This window comes from Cryptomeria japonica, unplaced genomic scaffold, assembly GCF_030272615.1.
Source record: "Cryptomeria japonica unplaced genomic scaffold, Sugi_1.0 HiC_scaffold_62, whole genome shotgun sequence".
In the NCBI taxonomy this organism is placed as follows: Eukaryota; Viridiplantae; Streptophyta; class Pinopsida; order Cupressales; family Cupressaceae; genus Cryptomeria; species Cryptomeria japonica.
This window is the reverse complement of record NW_026728884.1, coordinates 35,160-50,063: the sequence shown is the minus strand read 5'-3', so window position 1 is coordinate 50,063 and position 14,904 is coordinate 35,160. Positions and strand designations below refer to the sequence as shown.

Sequence of the window (14,904 nt, the reverse complement as noted above, 5' to 3'; positions counted from 1 at the left end):
TTGTTAAATCTTGTGATAGCTATGCTTTTAGAATTATTGTCCTATGTGGTCTCTAGCCCAAAGATGGTTTCTACTACCCCTCTCTTAGACCTATTATTGGTTTTTATATGCATACTATGGGTGGGGACCTCATCCAGAGAGGACATGATCGTTAAGAAAAATTTAAACAAAATAAGGCACCCTTGAATAACATGGTAGAAGGGAATTGATGAACTATGTCAAAAGAACGGAGGATTTTGATCCTACCCTGTCAATACAATTTGCTAAATCCTCGGTAGATGGTGAAGTCTAGGTGGGTGGGGTGAAATTCATTGTGTCTTGGAGACCATAGAGGCTACTATAGGTCTAGTGGTGGAAGGTACCACCTTTCCTAAGAAGTTGAAGGGTAATTAAAAAGAATATTCTTAAATGTTCATGAAAAAAAATTGAAAATGTGCCCCTTTACCAGAGTGAATTTAATAGGGATGCCCTTCTTGGTATTTGGAAAGAGGTAGTGTTTCTCCTTATGAAATTTATCACCCTAGATGGTAGGTTTAAACACTTACACTCTCAGATTTTCCCCATGCTCAATCACTTTAGGTATGGGCTAGAGATGAATTTCCCATATTGTATTTTCTCATTTGTTTTTTAATCTACTGTTGTGGCTAAAATCAAAGATATCCTTCCCATACGCTAAGGGCTTATCCTTTGGCTTTACAGTTTCCTTCTATACTTAACCCCTTCTAGTGGCCTAGATTTTAATCCCTCTAGCCCTTCTTTGTGTATCAATTTTTTTGATATCTTGATCTACAAAGAGCCTAGATTGAATCCTAAACCTAAGAGGACCCTTACCTCAGTCAACCCTAGTAGAATGGCTAAAGATAAAAACCCCTTGGCCCCTCCTATAGTTATTTTTATCAAAGAGTTGAATGTTTAGGACAATATGTTTGAGGATTTTACCTCGTCTTCATCAAGCAAGTGTGATTGGACCTTGTATAACCATATCAAGAAAGAGATTACCTATTCAACCCCTTCTTGTAGTTCTCCCCCCCTCGCTAGTGAAGTCACCTAAAAATTGGGACTACCCTAACTATGTGCAGAAAGTTAATGAACTTTGTGATGGTTATAATAAGAATAAGGCTATCATTTGTTTTCTTTTGGGTCAGCTTAATGTAGCAAGGAATATAATTTATAGATTAGAAGCCCTTGCAGAAGCCAATTTGAGGGCTTCATCTAGGCTATGAAAGATAAAAGACTAGATTGTCTATGAAGTGACTAACAATTTGCTGAGAAGTTAGACAAATGTAAAAATATTAAGGAATAATTGAGGGCTCAGTGCACTTAATGAGACGATTCACCAAGAAGACAACAAGGAAAAAAATATGAAGGTTATGGACAATATTTATAGTAGCTAGGTGTCCCTCAAAAGAAAAGTAGAGGATGTGATTGTACAGAGTAATTAAAATGATTAATAGGAATCTTGAAACCCTTCAAGAGTTATACAAGAGAATATTAAGAAGAAGAAGGTTTGGAAGAATATGAGTTTTGAATCTTCCGCCACTATAGGCTTGGAGGCATCAATTTCCAAGATTATTATGACTAGAGTCACTTGGTCTCTTGTTTGGAAAAGAATCCAACAAATGTCTTTCCTCTTTTGAGAAGATAAAGGCTTTGAGTAAGAACAAAAAGTTTGAGAAGAACCCCACCAAGTTGGCCATTGGTTTGTTCCTTCAGTGGAGTGGGTATATGTTTTTTTGTTTGCTTATTTTTAGTTTCATTGATCTTTTGTTTTGTTCATTTTTGTTCGTTGACTCTGGGGTGGAGAGTTCTCACTCCTCATGAGTCCCACATGTGGCTTTTCTATCTCTTTTTATAGTGGTTATGTAATGGTTTGGACCTCTCCTAGTTCTAACTAATTAAAACATACAACATGGTCACTAAGGGTAAACTATATCTAATGGACCTAAATAGTTTAATCTCTTTAGTGTAAAAATTAGTAATGGTAATACAAGGCAATGTAAATTAAAAATATATCACTTTTTTGAACATATTTGATCTAAAATCCATGATCATAGATATAGCCATAGGGATCTGCTACTATAATTTATCATAAGATTTTAAAAACTTACTTTTAAAAAGAGAATTAAATTAATTCTAAATAATATTAAATAGATAATATTATCAAGAAAATATTAGTGTATGTTTAGTTCGTTGATTCAAAAGTAAGATACACATGATCTAGAGGTCTAAAAATTCAAAAATATTCTTCCAAATAACATTCAAGAGAGTAATATAGCACTTGTTGATGATATTGTTAAAACTATCAATATTTAGAAATGTTTTGACTAACATCAATATTAGAGAATTCAATTGATGTTGTACCATATGCTTAAAGATAACCAAGTAACGTGTATGCACCTCTTCAACCAATATTTAGATAAAAGATGTTACAGAAAAAATAAGTGTATAGGACTCAAATTACAAACAAGAATTATAAATTTTGAAAGTAATTCATAACTGATCTAAAGAAAAAGTGTTTCCAAGAAAGGCTAGCATAGAGAAAAAATATAAATAATTGATCACATAAACTTAAAATAAAGACAAAAACACTCTGTTAAGGTAAAAGACAAAAGAATCAAATGAGACATTTCCAATTATTAATTAGCTCAATCTCTTCAAACATATGTGATCCCAAATCAAAGAGCATAGAGCTAAATATAATGAAGTTCCAATTTAGTTTGTCATAAGAATTCACTTTTTTTTTTCTTTTTAAAGAGATGATTAGATTTATTTCAAAAGTTTCTAAATATATAAGAAATTATAAAGGAAATAATAGTGTATAAACAATATTTGTTTTAGGTTGACTATCAAGAGTGATAAACATACAATAAAAATATCTTTATATTGGATAGTATTCTTGAAATTAACATTAAGTGGAGTGATTTACTACAATGAAAATATGTATATACTGGATAATATTCTTGAAAGTAGCATTCAATGGAATGATATACCACTTTCTAGTGATGACTTTAAGAGTATAGTTTTTGAAAATGAGTTCTATAGTTCTCTAGTTGATAAGTCACCCTAAAAATTTGTGTGAATTAATTTTAGGCAGATTAAGTGAAACTCTTACGATGAAAAATTAAAATAAAAAATTCTATGTATTATACTATATATATATATATATATATATAGAATAAATTTACTCATAAAATCCAAGTGAATTCGTGTAAATCATACATTCAAACAAGCATTTATTATATATTTGAATTTTCGTATTTTCTTTAAAATCATAACAAAGATATATACCTCTTCATAACAATAGACAAAATATAAATTATAATTTTATTGACATGAAAATCATCCCAAAGAAATTATAATAAAGTTAAAATACCCCATAAAGGTTTATATAAACTAGATAACATAAAGCATGGTAGGATTTTGAGTTTGACTTTATTGGGTAGTATAAAATTCTAAATCCAATGAGTGAAAATGAATAAGGGAAAAATATGAATCATGGTTTCTAACAAAATAATAGTGCAAAACTATTTTAAAAATATAAATTGAAAGAGTTCTTAATGATGTTTTAGATTGTCATTTAACTCAATGTTAAAGTGTTTCACATAAATAAGTATTATATTATCATGCTGGTTATAAAAAAATCTCTCAATTGACTTTAAAGCATATTGATACAAGATATCATTATATTTTGGAATTGATGAACAATGTTGACATATATCTTTGGTTTTGCAGGTCAGAAGAACAATTAGCGGATATTTTCACAAGAATGTTTTTGTGCATCGTTGGAAAGAAATTGGTATTGCAGATATAAACGACATTGAAGATTAAGGGAGATTGTTGGCATATGTGGACTTCCACCTATGCACATTTTATCTCCCTTGCTACATTTAGTTCTTCTACTCCAAACATCACATTTATTTCTTTTTTTACACTCTTCGATGAACCTAGAATTGTCCATTTTTTGGCCCGTTTTCTGGAAGCTTCTCCTGCAGCCTTGGATAAAACTTTGTTTTGAATGGGAATGCAATGAAAATACTCTCTTTTTTGAACAAGACATCAATACTCTGTTCTTATGTTCTTATGAATGTATAATGAAAAAGAGAGCACTGACAGCTTTGCTTTGGCAAAGGGCATTAATATAAACCGTCACTTCTTTTTATGTTTTGTTATTTCTTACTGTTTGCGGCAATTTAGCTTTCTTTCTACCCTTCAAAGAATGTTTCTAACCCACAGAGTTTGATTGATGAGTCAAATAATGACAAATTTTCCCAAGTAAACAGTTACTTTCCCGTACGAAGAATTTGTTAAATCCAATTCTTTTAATTTTTAGAACAAATTGATGCTTCCCAAAAAGGTTGTCTTGTTTTTATATATCAATCAATAATTCTCTCAGAGAACTTTTTAATAATGTGAAAAAAATTGCGAAATAAATTTCATTATTTTTAAATTAAGATTTGCCATGGAAATGAGTGTACTCGAACATTTAAGTTTAACTAGCAAAATTTAGGTACATTCCCATTTCCATTATCTTTGGAAAAGAAATGGCAAGAAAAATATTAAAACCAATGGCTTTTTCCATCAGCTGAGATCCAACTTGTTAATTGCTAACTATTCTGAAGACTACATTATTTTTCAGGGATTTAAGAAAGAGGTTACTGCATTAGAGATAGCTTCACAGCTCTGTTATATCATTGGCCATTGTTACCTAGACAACGTGAAGGAATCGAATTTCCACCCTGTACGTTTTGGGCATTACAAGCGACTTGGGCCCCTGAGCCAGTTACCAAATCTATATTCTCCATTGTTATGCCCGTGCAAGATCCGCTTTGGCTGCACGACAATGTGATTCCATCTTCAGTTGCTGATGTGCCCCTGATATTACTGTATTCTACATTACTGATTTTCACAGCAGAACCCTACATCAAATGAAAAGGTGAACTCCGAATCAGATCTCAGTTGTATTGAAAGCAAAAACTGAGTTTAATTAAGGATTTAGATCAAATGTCTACCTGAGACTTGCAACCAGACCCAGTGTCACCTGTGTCACAGTAGAATTGGTTAATTATTATTGGGTTGCTTACGTCTTCCATCTGAACATTTTCATATGTTATATCACTTGCCACGCCAGAACCCCCCTGTTATATCATTGACAGTTTGTCAATGAACATTTAAAATAGTGTAATCTTTTGAAAATCCCATGAAAATAAAAATAAATACAATGATTCTTGTAGTTCTCATTTATTGCAATTCTATATTTCATCTATCCTCAGCATACAAAAGTATTTTTTTTTTTTGTTATTTTTAAAACAGCAATGATTTAATTTGAGATTATTGAAATAATTATTATACAGGCCATGTCTTGATTCTTAATCCATTCGTTGTTGATGTCAACTTGGCGCCGTTCACGTGAATGGAATGGACATCTGCTTTCGTGTTTCCTCTTCCAAGACTTCCAATGCTGCAAAATCATACAAATAATATAAAGAATTTCTCATGCCTAACATATTTAGACAGACATAAATTATTATTAGCTGTTAAGGGATTTGTGTTTATTTAGAGCGTTAATCACCTTATTCCATGACCTGGACCGCATGTGATATCATTGATGTTAATATTTGAAGACCCATCACCTATCCCCACACAGTCATCTCCTGCAGTCATCAAACTTCCATGTACTCATATGTCTCTATTCACATATAATCTCTGCTATTTAATATTATATTTAAGAATAAAAGAAAACATCTCAGATCATAATTAATCTATGATATGAATTTGTTTAATTATAATACTGACATACATTTTCTTTTATCAGTTTTTTTAACTTGTAATCAAATAACATCATTGATGTATCATAGAGTGTAATTTAATAATCAAACAATGTTACTGATGAATCATGAAATATAATCCAAAATATTTATGATCCAAAATATTTATCAGTAAGACAATTCACCCTTGGAAATTCAAACTGTTTTATTTAAAACAAAATCTTAAAATGAAAATATTTGCCACATTCCTCATTCCTTTACCTGTTCCAATAGTGGAATCTTTTATGACTATGTTTGTGGATTCGAACGTATCAATTCCATCAGTGTTTGGGCTGCTTTCTGGTGCCTGAATTGTAATACCCACGATCTGGACACTGTCACAATTTGTCAATGTGACATGAAATTGAGGACTGTTTGTCACCTTCAGTCCACTCAGTGCACTCCCTTTCACGTCATTGAATTGAATGGCCTGTGGAAAAAAGAAAGTCATATGATATGCATCTATATTTTTAGCGCATGTAAGTAGTTTTTTCCCATGGTTTACGGACCTATTTTTATCCATGCTTTATGGATGATGCTGCTTTCTGTTTTATTCCCGTGTATTGAAAAACTGCTGTTTCTTGTTTTATTGTCAGCTAACTGTTTTTACTATTTTTTATTTTTTTTTAATCTTCTTCTTTCATCTGCGAGTTCTGTTTTTTTTTTCCAGCTAGATCCTTAATGTGCAGGTTTAGCTAAAATTTTAGGTATATTCTGTATCAAAAACTAGAAACACAGAGAGAAGTTCAGCAGTGTAAATGGTTACTAACCGTTGGTCTACTTTTCTGTTTACCCCACCAATTACTTCCTTTTCCGTCAATAGTGCCCTTCCCTGTCAATGTAAATTTTTGAAGATGCTCGAACAACAACCACACATATGTGCTCTTCCAGCTGCTCGGATTTTCTGGGGCAACAATAGTTCCATCGACCTAAAAAAATAAAAAATAAAAAATTTGTATTGAGTTACTACCAGAATCTCGAATCAGTGCACAAATTTACAGAATGAGGATCAAACATAGAATTAATCGAGAATATGGTAAACTTTGAAGAAGGATTACTATTCTTACTACAAATACAAATAGCATAGAACTATACAATTTTTCGACAAAATGAGATGGATTAAATCCATTGTTTTTGAATCCTTTAGGGTTATGTTCAAATTTTAGACCTGCAATGTGAAACCAGGCTGACACGGTCCCTGGAAATTTAGATTGTTAACCAGAAAAGCCTTGCCACCTGGCACATTCAAAGTTGCAGACGACGCTTTGCAAGCATCATTCCATGCACGAGTAAATGCCTGAAAACCATTAGAATTTTAATAAGACACAAGATTTTGGAGTCCTTAATAATAAGATCTAGTAAATTTTCTGTTACTCAAGATATAAACTATTAGAGTGGCAGGAAATAAGATCTTAATGTTAGGAACAAGAGGATAAATGATAAGAGGACCTCAGTATCGTCGTGCTCTCCATCACCCACTGCACCATAATTTTGTACGTCAAAACTTCTTCCATTATTACCCTGAGTAGCAGCCAGAGATATTGTAGAAGCCCTAAGATATCTGTTAGTTGATCTGATTAACTGGGCTTCAACTGCCATGATGATCAAATATAAGACCACGAAGACCAAATTTTTCACATGAAGATTTTGACCTGGTCGAGCCATTGATCTCATTAGAATTAGAGCCTCACTTAGATTCAGTCAAATATGAATTAGAGAAAGAGACCTAAGGTATGAGTGAAGGAGATGAGTGAGCGTTAAATAATGCCTGTTTATACTATATTAGGAAGTATTCTGATTACTACTAAGTTGCTACTTGCAAGGAAAGGAATGTTTAAATCTTGGTTTGATTGACAAGTAATTTAATCTGCATCACAAGTCGTGAATCTTTGTTAGATCTACCCTGTGTGATAACAGCACTCTTTCAGGACATGAATGGCTTTGGAATGCACTGTGTGGTAATTCATTGTCCTAGATTCTCTAAATGCAAACCACGTATCAATAAAACGGACTATTTCAAGATATAACAGCTTACCTATCAAATAACGGACTACCACAGAAATCGAAATGCAAGCCCAATCGAACAATACCAGATCATTTGATTTTTCCTATTTCAGCTTCCCTATCAAATGACGGACTACCACAGAAATCGAAATGCAAAAGTCGAACAATACCAGATCATTTGATTTTTCCTATTTCTCCGTTCAACATTCTATACTTAAAACAGATATTCAGAACATAAAAGAATATTGAAACAAGTGTCATATAGCAGTGAGTAATCTTGTAATAAAAATATTTGTGGTGATTTTTAATGTTATTTTAAAATTATATTATCTTAATTATATTTATGTTATATAAATTATAACTTTTAATTACTTTTATGAATAGTATGTGAGTATCTATACTAGATTAAAATTTTAATATTCATATCTAAAAAATATAGAGGGACATGTCATATGACTAGAGCTCAAAAGTAGTTATAGAGTCATATGGGCAAAGCCTTAAAAGAAAAGAAACAACTAAACAAAATTACAAGCATAAAAGTGAAGCCCGAAAACAATAAATTGACCTAGGGAAAGCAAGCTAGGGGGAGGCCAAAGTGTACATGAATGAGACGAGACCACCGAAAGTTATGATGATTAAAAGATGATCCATTTGAAAGCCAGAGCTAGCCCACCAAAGCCAAGGCTTGACGAGCTCCTAGGCACAACATATACTTTGGGCAATGAAAGTGCCTTCTATTTGAATAGGTTTTAGCATAACAAGAAGGGTCTAAAAGCCAATCCCTTCTAGGACAACCTATGAAGCTAGAACAAATGGAATGTCTTAGAAGAATCTTCTAGGCCTCATTCTTAGAAATGGCTCAGACAATCCATTTAGCACAAAGGACTAAACCTTGTCTCCACGTAGAGAAGAGATGAAGCCCGCTAGAATCATGTGGGAGCAAAATAAAAACCCAGCCAAATGGTGAAACCACTTGTAGTCCTTATAAGAGGCCTGAAAAGATCATGAAGAATCTTTTCAAGTTTCATATATGAGGCATTGGAAGGACCACAATAGGATGAATGATACACATGGGTTGCCACCAATGTTTTGGAACAAACCTAGAATTTACCAACAAGGGATAGAGGCTCATTAATCGAATGGGAGAGAATCTTATCAATTTTGACAAGAACAAAATTTCAAAGATCAACCAAAGATGCTTGGAAAGAAAAGGGAATGCGCAAAAAGTGAAAAATTTCCCATGTCCAATCCACTTCTACCCATACCCATGAAGCTGAGATTGCATGGGAAGGAACAACTAGTGATAACACTATATTTTATGCCACTAAGTGGTAGAAATAGAATCTAGATAGAAAGTATTGATCCACTAAAGAACCTCTTTAACATTTTTCTCATCCATTGTTTTTGAATCCTTTAGGGTTATGTTCAAATTTTAGACCTGAAATGTGAAGCCAGGCTGACACGGTCTGTGGAAATTTAAATTGTTAACCAGAAAAGTCTTGTCACCCGACACATACAAAGTTGTTGATGACACTTTACAAGCATCATTCCATGCATTAGTAAATGCCTGAAAAGCATCAGAATATTAATAAGATACAATATTTTGGAGTCCTTTTTAATAAGATGTAAACTTTTTGTTACTCAATATAGAAATGGTAAAAGTGGCAGTAAATAATATCTAATGTTAGTAACAAAAGAATAAATGATAAGCGTACCTCATTATTGTCGTGCACTCCATTACCCACCGCACCATAATTTTGGACGTTAAAGCTTCTTCCATTAATAGCCTGAGTAGCATCCAAAGATATTGTAGAAGCCCAATGATATATGTTACTTTCTGTGATTAATTGGGCTTCAACGGCCATGATGATTAAATGTAAGGCCAACAAGACCAAATTCTTCACATAAATATTTTGACCTAGTGGAGCCATCAATCTCATTAGAATTATAGCCAGTTTCTACTATATTAGAAATTATTCTGATTACTATTAAGTTGCGACTTGCAGCGAAAGGGATATTTAGTACTTGTTTTGTTGACACATAATTTAATTTGCTTCACAATTAGTTCCTCTTTGTAGGAGATCGAATAATATATGTTGTAGGCAAAATGTAGTTGTAACTAATTGATAACCGACTAAGTTGTAATTAACTAATTGATAGCCGACTAAGTGGCCATGATAATGGTAATAGATGTTGGCAATTAAGATAAATATAATTTGATTAGTGGAAATAATCAAAATAAGATCCAACTTTAGTCTTAAAGGAGAGTTAGATACTTTGTTTGATTAGTTCTAGTTTTTATGTTTGATATGATTTATGTGAATGTGTAATGATTACATAAAATGATTAAGAATTAAATAAAATGATTAAGAATTAAGAAGATTCCAATATGCAATCTCTTTTATAATGGTCATACCTATCACAATGGAAACATTGAATAGTTTTTATTTCTCTATAACAATTCTTATCTATTGAATTTTTTTCTACCACCCATGGCTTCTAGTCCTCAAATTTCAGACCTAATACAATTGCCCATTGCAACCTTCAACAATTCCCCTCTTTAAATCCCTTTTGGTCAAGGCTCCCCTATTTTTACTATCACTTTGGATATTTCAAACTCTGACTCAGCATCTTAGCAAAACACCCACCCCTTGGAAGATTGCATGTTAGTAAATTCTGCACTCAAGAGTATGTTGGCAGACCCACTCAAAAAAAGTTTCTCAAGTCCTTTAGTTCCTCTAGAAAAATGCCTCGGGTGCTCCTCCTCTATTCTAGAGGTATTTTTGGGCGAGGAGATTTTAGACTGCATTTATTATTACAAAAAAATATTCTAATCAGAAGATTCAATCAATTTTCATTGTCTCTCATATTACTCCACCCCTAGATATTTGTACATTCAAATCCTGTGATGTTAGGGAAGATGGATATTTATTCTCATGCTTGTTGGTTCATTGTTATTTAATTTGATAATACTAATTATAGAAATGTTGTCCTTCCTATGGTCATCTACAAATGGGACTCTCATGCTTTATCTCTCTACCCTTGGACCCCATCATTTAATTCCCCTAATTGATCCTATTGAGGTTTCACCCACTTGGGTTCATCTCTTTCACCTCTAGTTGCACTTTTGGTGCACAGCCACCCACGAATACAAAGGCAAAAAATTGGGCATATTTATCAAAGTTGACCCTAATACTAGTCTCTTCCTATTGAACACACTATTTAGAGAGGAGGGGGGTGAATTAGTGTGGCCATGAAAACACTAAGTTTAATCCTTTAATCTTGAAAAACATAATAAGTAGGAATGCAACATGAAACCATAAAACATAATGCATAAGGGAACACTAGATTTATGTTGAAACCCCTAAACAAGGAAAAACCTTGGTAAGAGTTAACTCACAATATATACGATATCATTAAAATTTATTTTAAACACTACTATGGAAGCACACTACCACCTAGAAGACTTGCAATCTAAGGTCTACTATCTAAGGGCGAGATACAAAGGACTTGTAGGATTGCTCCAAAGTAAGATACAAATGAATTCTAGGCTAAAGCTCATTACTCAAGGGAAAGATACATGAACATCCATAAAATTTGAGTCAGCAAAACAAAGTCATTGTCCAATTGTGAAGTTGTCTTTGAATCTTGTTAGAAGAAACAAACTCTAACAACAATCACTTCCACATTAACTATCTTTGCATCACAAACTTCTATAATGATAATGACATGAAATAATTTATATATCATCTTCCCCACATAATTACCATTAAAGGCACACCATCACACTAATTTGATCTTCTATATATAACATCTTCATCTTTGTAAACATAAACTAGGTCAACCTAAATAAGGAAGAAGCACGAGTCCAATCACGTTGGCCACAAAATATAATTATGGTAATTGTGATTTGATTCTAGACTTAGAGAGGATGTCAGTACATATTATTACATATCTATAAAGTCAATCATCACATATATTTCCAACACTTCTCCCATACCTCCTTAACAAGAACCTTGTTGGTTGTAGACCTCTCCGAACCCCTTTCTATTGATATTTTTTTTAAGTTGATAAGCTCCAATGGAGACACTACTTGGTGTATTAAACAATTTCATTCAAATATTATCAAAATTTTTATATGGAGTACCTAGCCTTTGCTTGTCATCATTGGTCTCGACTCCATTCCTCTCCTACTTAGTGGAAGGATGTTGATTTGTGTCATCTTTCTAGTTTTCTTGTTCTCTTAGACTCAGACTCCTCTACACCATAAAAACAACAATAAAAAAATTTGTCCTATCAAAGAATCAATTAAGCATCACCGATCATCAAATGAGGAAAATAAGCCAAAGGAAACAGTGAATTTGAAAGAAATTATTATAATCTTAATTTCTCTTTTTTAAGGGCACAAATCAGTTTTGTCCTATATGATATTGTAAACGTACTAGAGGATACTCTTGTATAGGAAAATTGAATTTTGGCACTTGTACAATTGGACGAAATCTTGTTTTTCTCCCATCTTTTCCATAAGGGAATTCAATGGCATTTGCAAGGGATTCTAAATTTTTTAATTTTGTAACTGGGTGAGTAAAGTAGCAAGTCTGAATTGGAGCAATAGAAGGTCTTTTTGTCTCAGGAACTAATTTTTTTCATGAATGTATCATCTCTTTTGAATAAATGAATAATATTTACTTCAAATTGTGGCTTCTCATTTTATATGAATTATTTCTGTTAAGGATAGGAACATTTGTCTTTGCAATTTATTTTGTAGAAGTGAATTATGTTTATAGGTTCTCTCCAAGGAAGGGATTAAATGTTGTCAATGTATTTTAATGAATTGAGAGGTGTAATAGCGATCAATACGAAGAATTTAGAGTGATTTATTAAATTTAATTAGTTTCAATCATTAATGTGTGGGGCCTAGGTAGCTAAGAAGTTAAAGGTTAATGAAGATATTCAATGTTCTCACAATTATGACTATGTTACTTGGATTAGACATTGATCTTTGCGATTTTAAGTGAATTTTAGCTACCATGTCAAATATTATTGATCTTTTTATTTTCTATTTGTAGGAGTAGGTGTAGGTTAGATCTTTCTCTCAATTTTACCCAATAGTCATATATAACAATGGATCCTGCCAATTGAGGGTTAAATTTAGGATAATGTAGTTGATACTCATTGAGAGATATAGACGTATAAATCTAACCAATTTCCTAAGTGAATATTTAATATTCATTTTAACCCCATTCTATTTAATTAAATTCTTCATATTCATCTATTCGATTAAATGAATTACTCAATTTATTTAATTAAATTCACCTAAGCCTTTTCTAGGCTTTTTTTTAAATAAATCACTTTATTTAATTTAATTCCCCTTTCTCTCTTTTTAATTAAATTCATCTTTGTAAATAAATAAATCTAATTTATTTATTTAAATTCCCCCACTTATATTTATGCAAGTTGCAGCTATTTGGTTGAAATAAAGTAATTTTATTTTAATTAAAATACTTTTTCCTCCACTTGCATTTTCCTACATCTCCCACTTGCCTTCTGAACCCCTTCTAGATTCTTCTAATCACTTTCAATTTACCCTAATCCATCTCCTAAATATTGTCACAATCCTAAGCAAAGAGAAGTCACTTCTCAAAGCCTTCAAAGTCTATGAAAACCATTAAAGGTTTTATGTCCTCAACAAGTTAACCCTCAAAGTCTTCCAAACCATTTAAGGCTCTTACATAACCATTAATAGTTAACTCAACCTTCTTGCATGATTAAATATTTTCTCTCTAACTCAACCCTCATCTAACCCAAGGGTCTCATCAAGCATTCATGGCTTTGACGTTGGCTATCCCTTTAACCCTTGCACAAGAGTTTACCCCTTGGGTAAAAGATTTATCCATCGGATAACCCTAGCCTAACCTTAACCCTTACCTCCTAAGGTAGCCATTATGTCTTCTCAAGCATTTAATTCTTCTTTCATCTCCTCTCAAGCAAACTCTTATTGGAAATTGTCACCATTTCTTTGGTGAGAATTGTGAACATGGATTGATTAAATTTCAATCCTAGCCCTAGTTAAGATTATCCAATCTTGACCATCCATTGCCCTTTTCCTATAAATAGAGATCTCATTCTCTCATTTGGATATAGAATTTTCATGCATCAAAATTATAGTCATTTTGCTAATAAGGATCCAAGTCTTTGTGCATCAAACATATAGTATAATTACTAAGCAATTTATCCTCTCTTTGTTAAATCATCATAATAGCATTTAGAAGCATTCTAATATCATAGAATATCTATGTTATACTAGTATATCAGTGCTAGGATAATTAGATAATCTTATCATCATCTTTATGCTAGATTAATCATCATAGTTTTCAGTATCATACACATGTTAGGAATGCATTCATGCTTATAATCAAATATCACTCATTCTTGGAGTTGTCATTCCTAAGTCACTTTGCTTAGTGATCTAAGAGAAAATACATTGACTTCAGGGATCTTGTGAGATAGAGAATAATGGGACACCCCTTGGGAAGTTGAGCTATTCAATATAGTTTCTATAACTTGCACCAAGAGTCTCATTGGTATGTGGGCCCTTTGAAACTAACTTTTACATTTCTATCATCCTCATTTCCTACACACATTTTTGGTGCCCATTATGGAGCTTCACCCCATAAATCATATCAGTTTTGATGCAAGATAAAGATTGCAAGCACATGGGAATGTTGTTTTAGCACATTGGGACCTTTCCTTAGTGCATTTAGAGAAAACAATAGCAGCCTTGGTGTACTGTTTAGCACATCAGACACATTCCCTAGTGCATTTAAAGTCTCTATTAGTGCATAATAGTCTGGTTTCTTTCTTGCATATTGGAACAACAATGTAGCACATTCGGTAACCAATGTAGCGCATTTGGTAAATAGTGTAGTGCATCGATAACTTTCTGGAGCGCATCTATGCAATAGTCCAATGCATGAATCTGACAGAGAAAAGGAAAAATTGTTACTAAAGTGAAGAAAAATTAGGCTTGTGTAAGCCCACCATATATTTTATTTTTCAAAGACTTTCTTCTTCCAGGTCACTGACAATTTATTGC

General features: G+C 32.6%; 1 protein-coding gene across 1 annotated transcript; it reads right to left on the bottom strand.

The window, feature by feature from the left end:
• Positions 1-4,688: 4,688 nt before the first annotated feature.
• LOC131863408 (polygalacturonase-like) lies at positions 4,689-7,478 on the bottom strand. Its single transcript, XM_059215112.1, has 8 exons — positions 7,254-7,478; positions 6,973-7,101; positions 6,575-6,733; positions 6,027-6,234; positions 5,570-5,651; positions 5,350-5,458; positions 5,010-5,135; positions 4,689-4,916 (listed from the first exon to the last, which is right to left on the bottom strand). Exons 1-8 carry the CDS (start codon positions 7,476-7,478, stop codon positions 4,689-4,691), a joined length of 1,266 nt encoding a protein of 421 aa, XP_059071095.1.
• Between the last annotated feature and the right edge of the window lie 7,426 nt (positions 7,479-14,904).

What these genes read in the sequence shown, in the direction of transcription:
- LOC131863408 (XM_059215112.1), bottom strand. Translation starts at nt 7,478, where the DNA reads ATGAGATCAATGGCTCGACCAGGTCAAAATCTTCATGTGAAAAATTTG. An exon ending in AGATTCCACTATTGGAACAG is followed by an intron (nt 5,652 to 6,026) that starts GTAAAGGAATGA and finishes TGATGACTGCAG; the next exon opens with GAGATGACTGTGTGGGGATA. An exon ending in GGTCCAGGTCATGGAATAAG is followed by an intron (nt 5,459 to 5,569) that starts GTGATTAACGCT and finishes ATGATTTTGCAG; the next exon opens with CATTGGAAGTCTTGGAAGAG.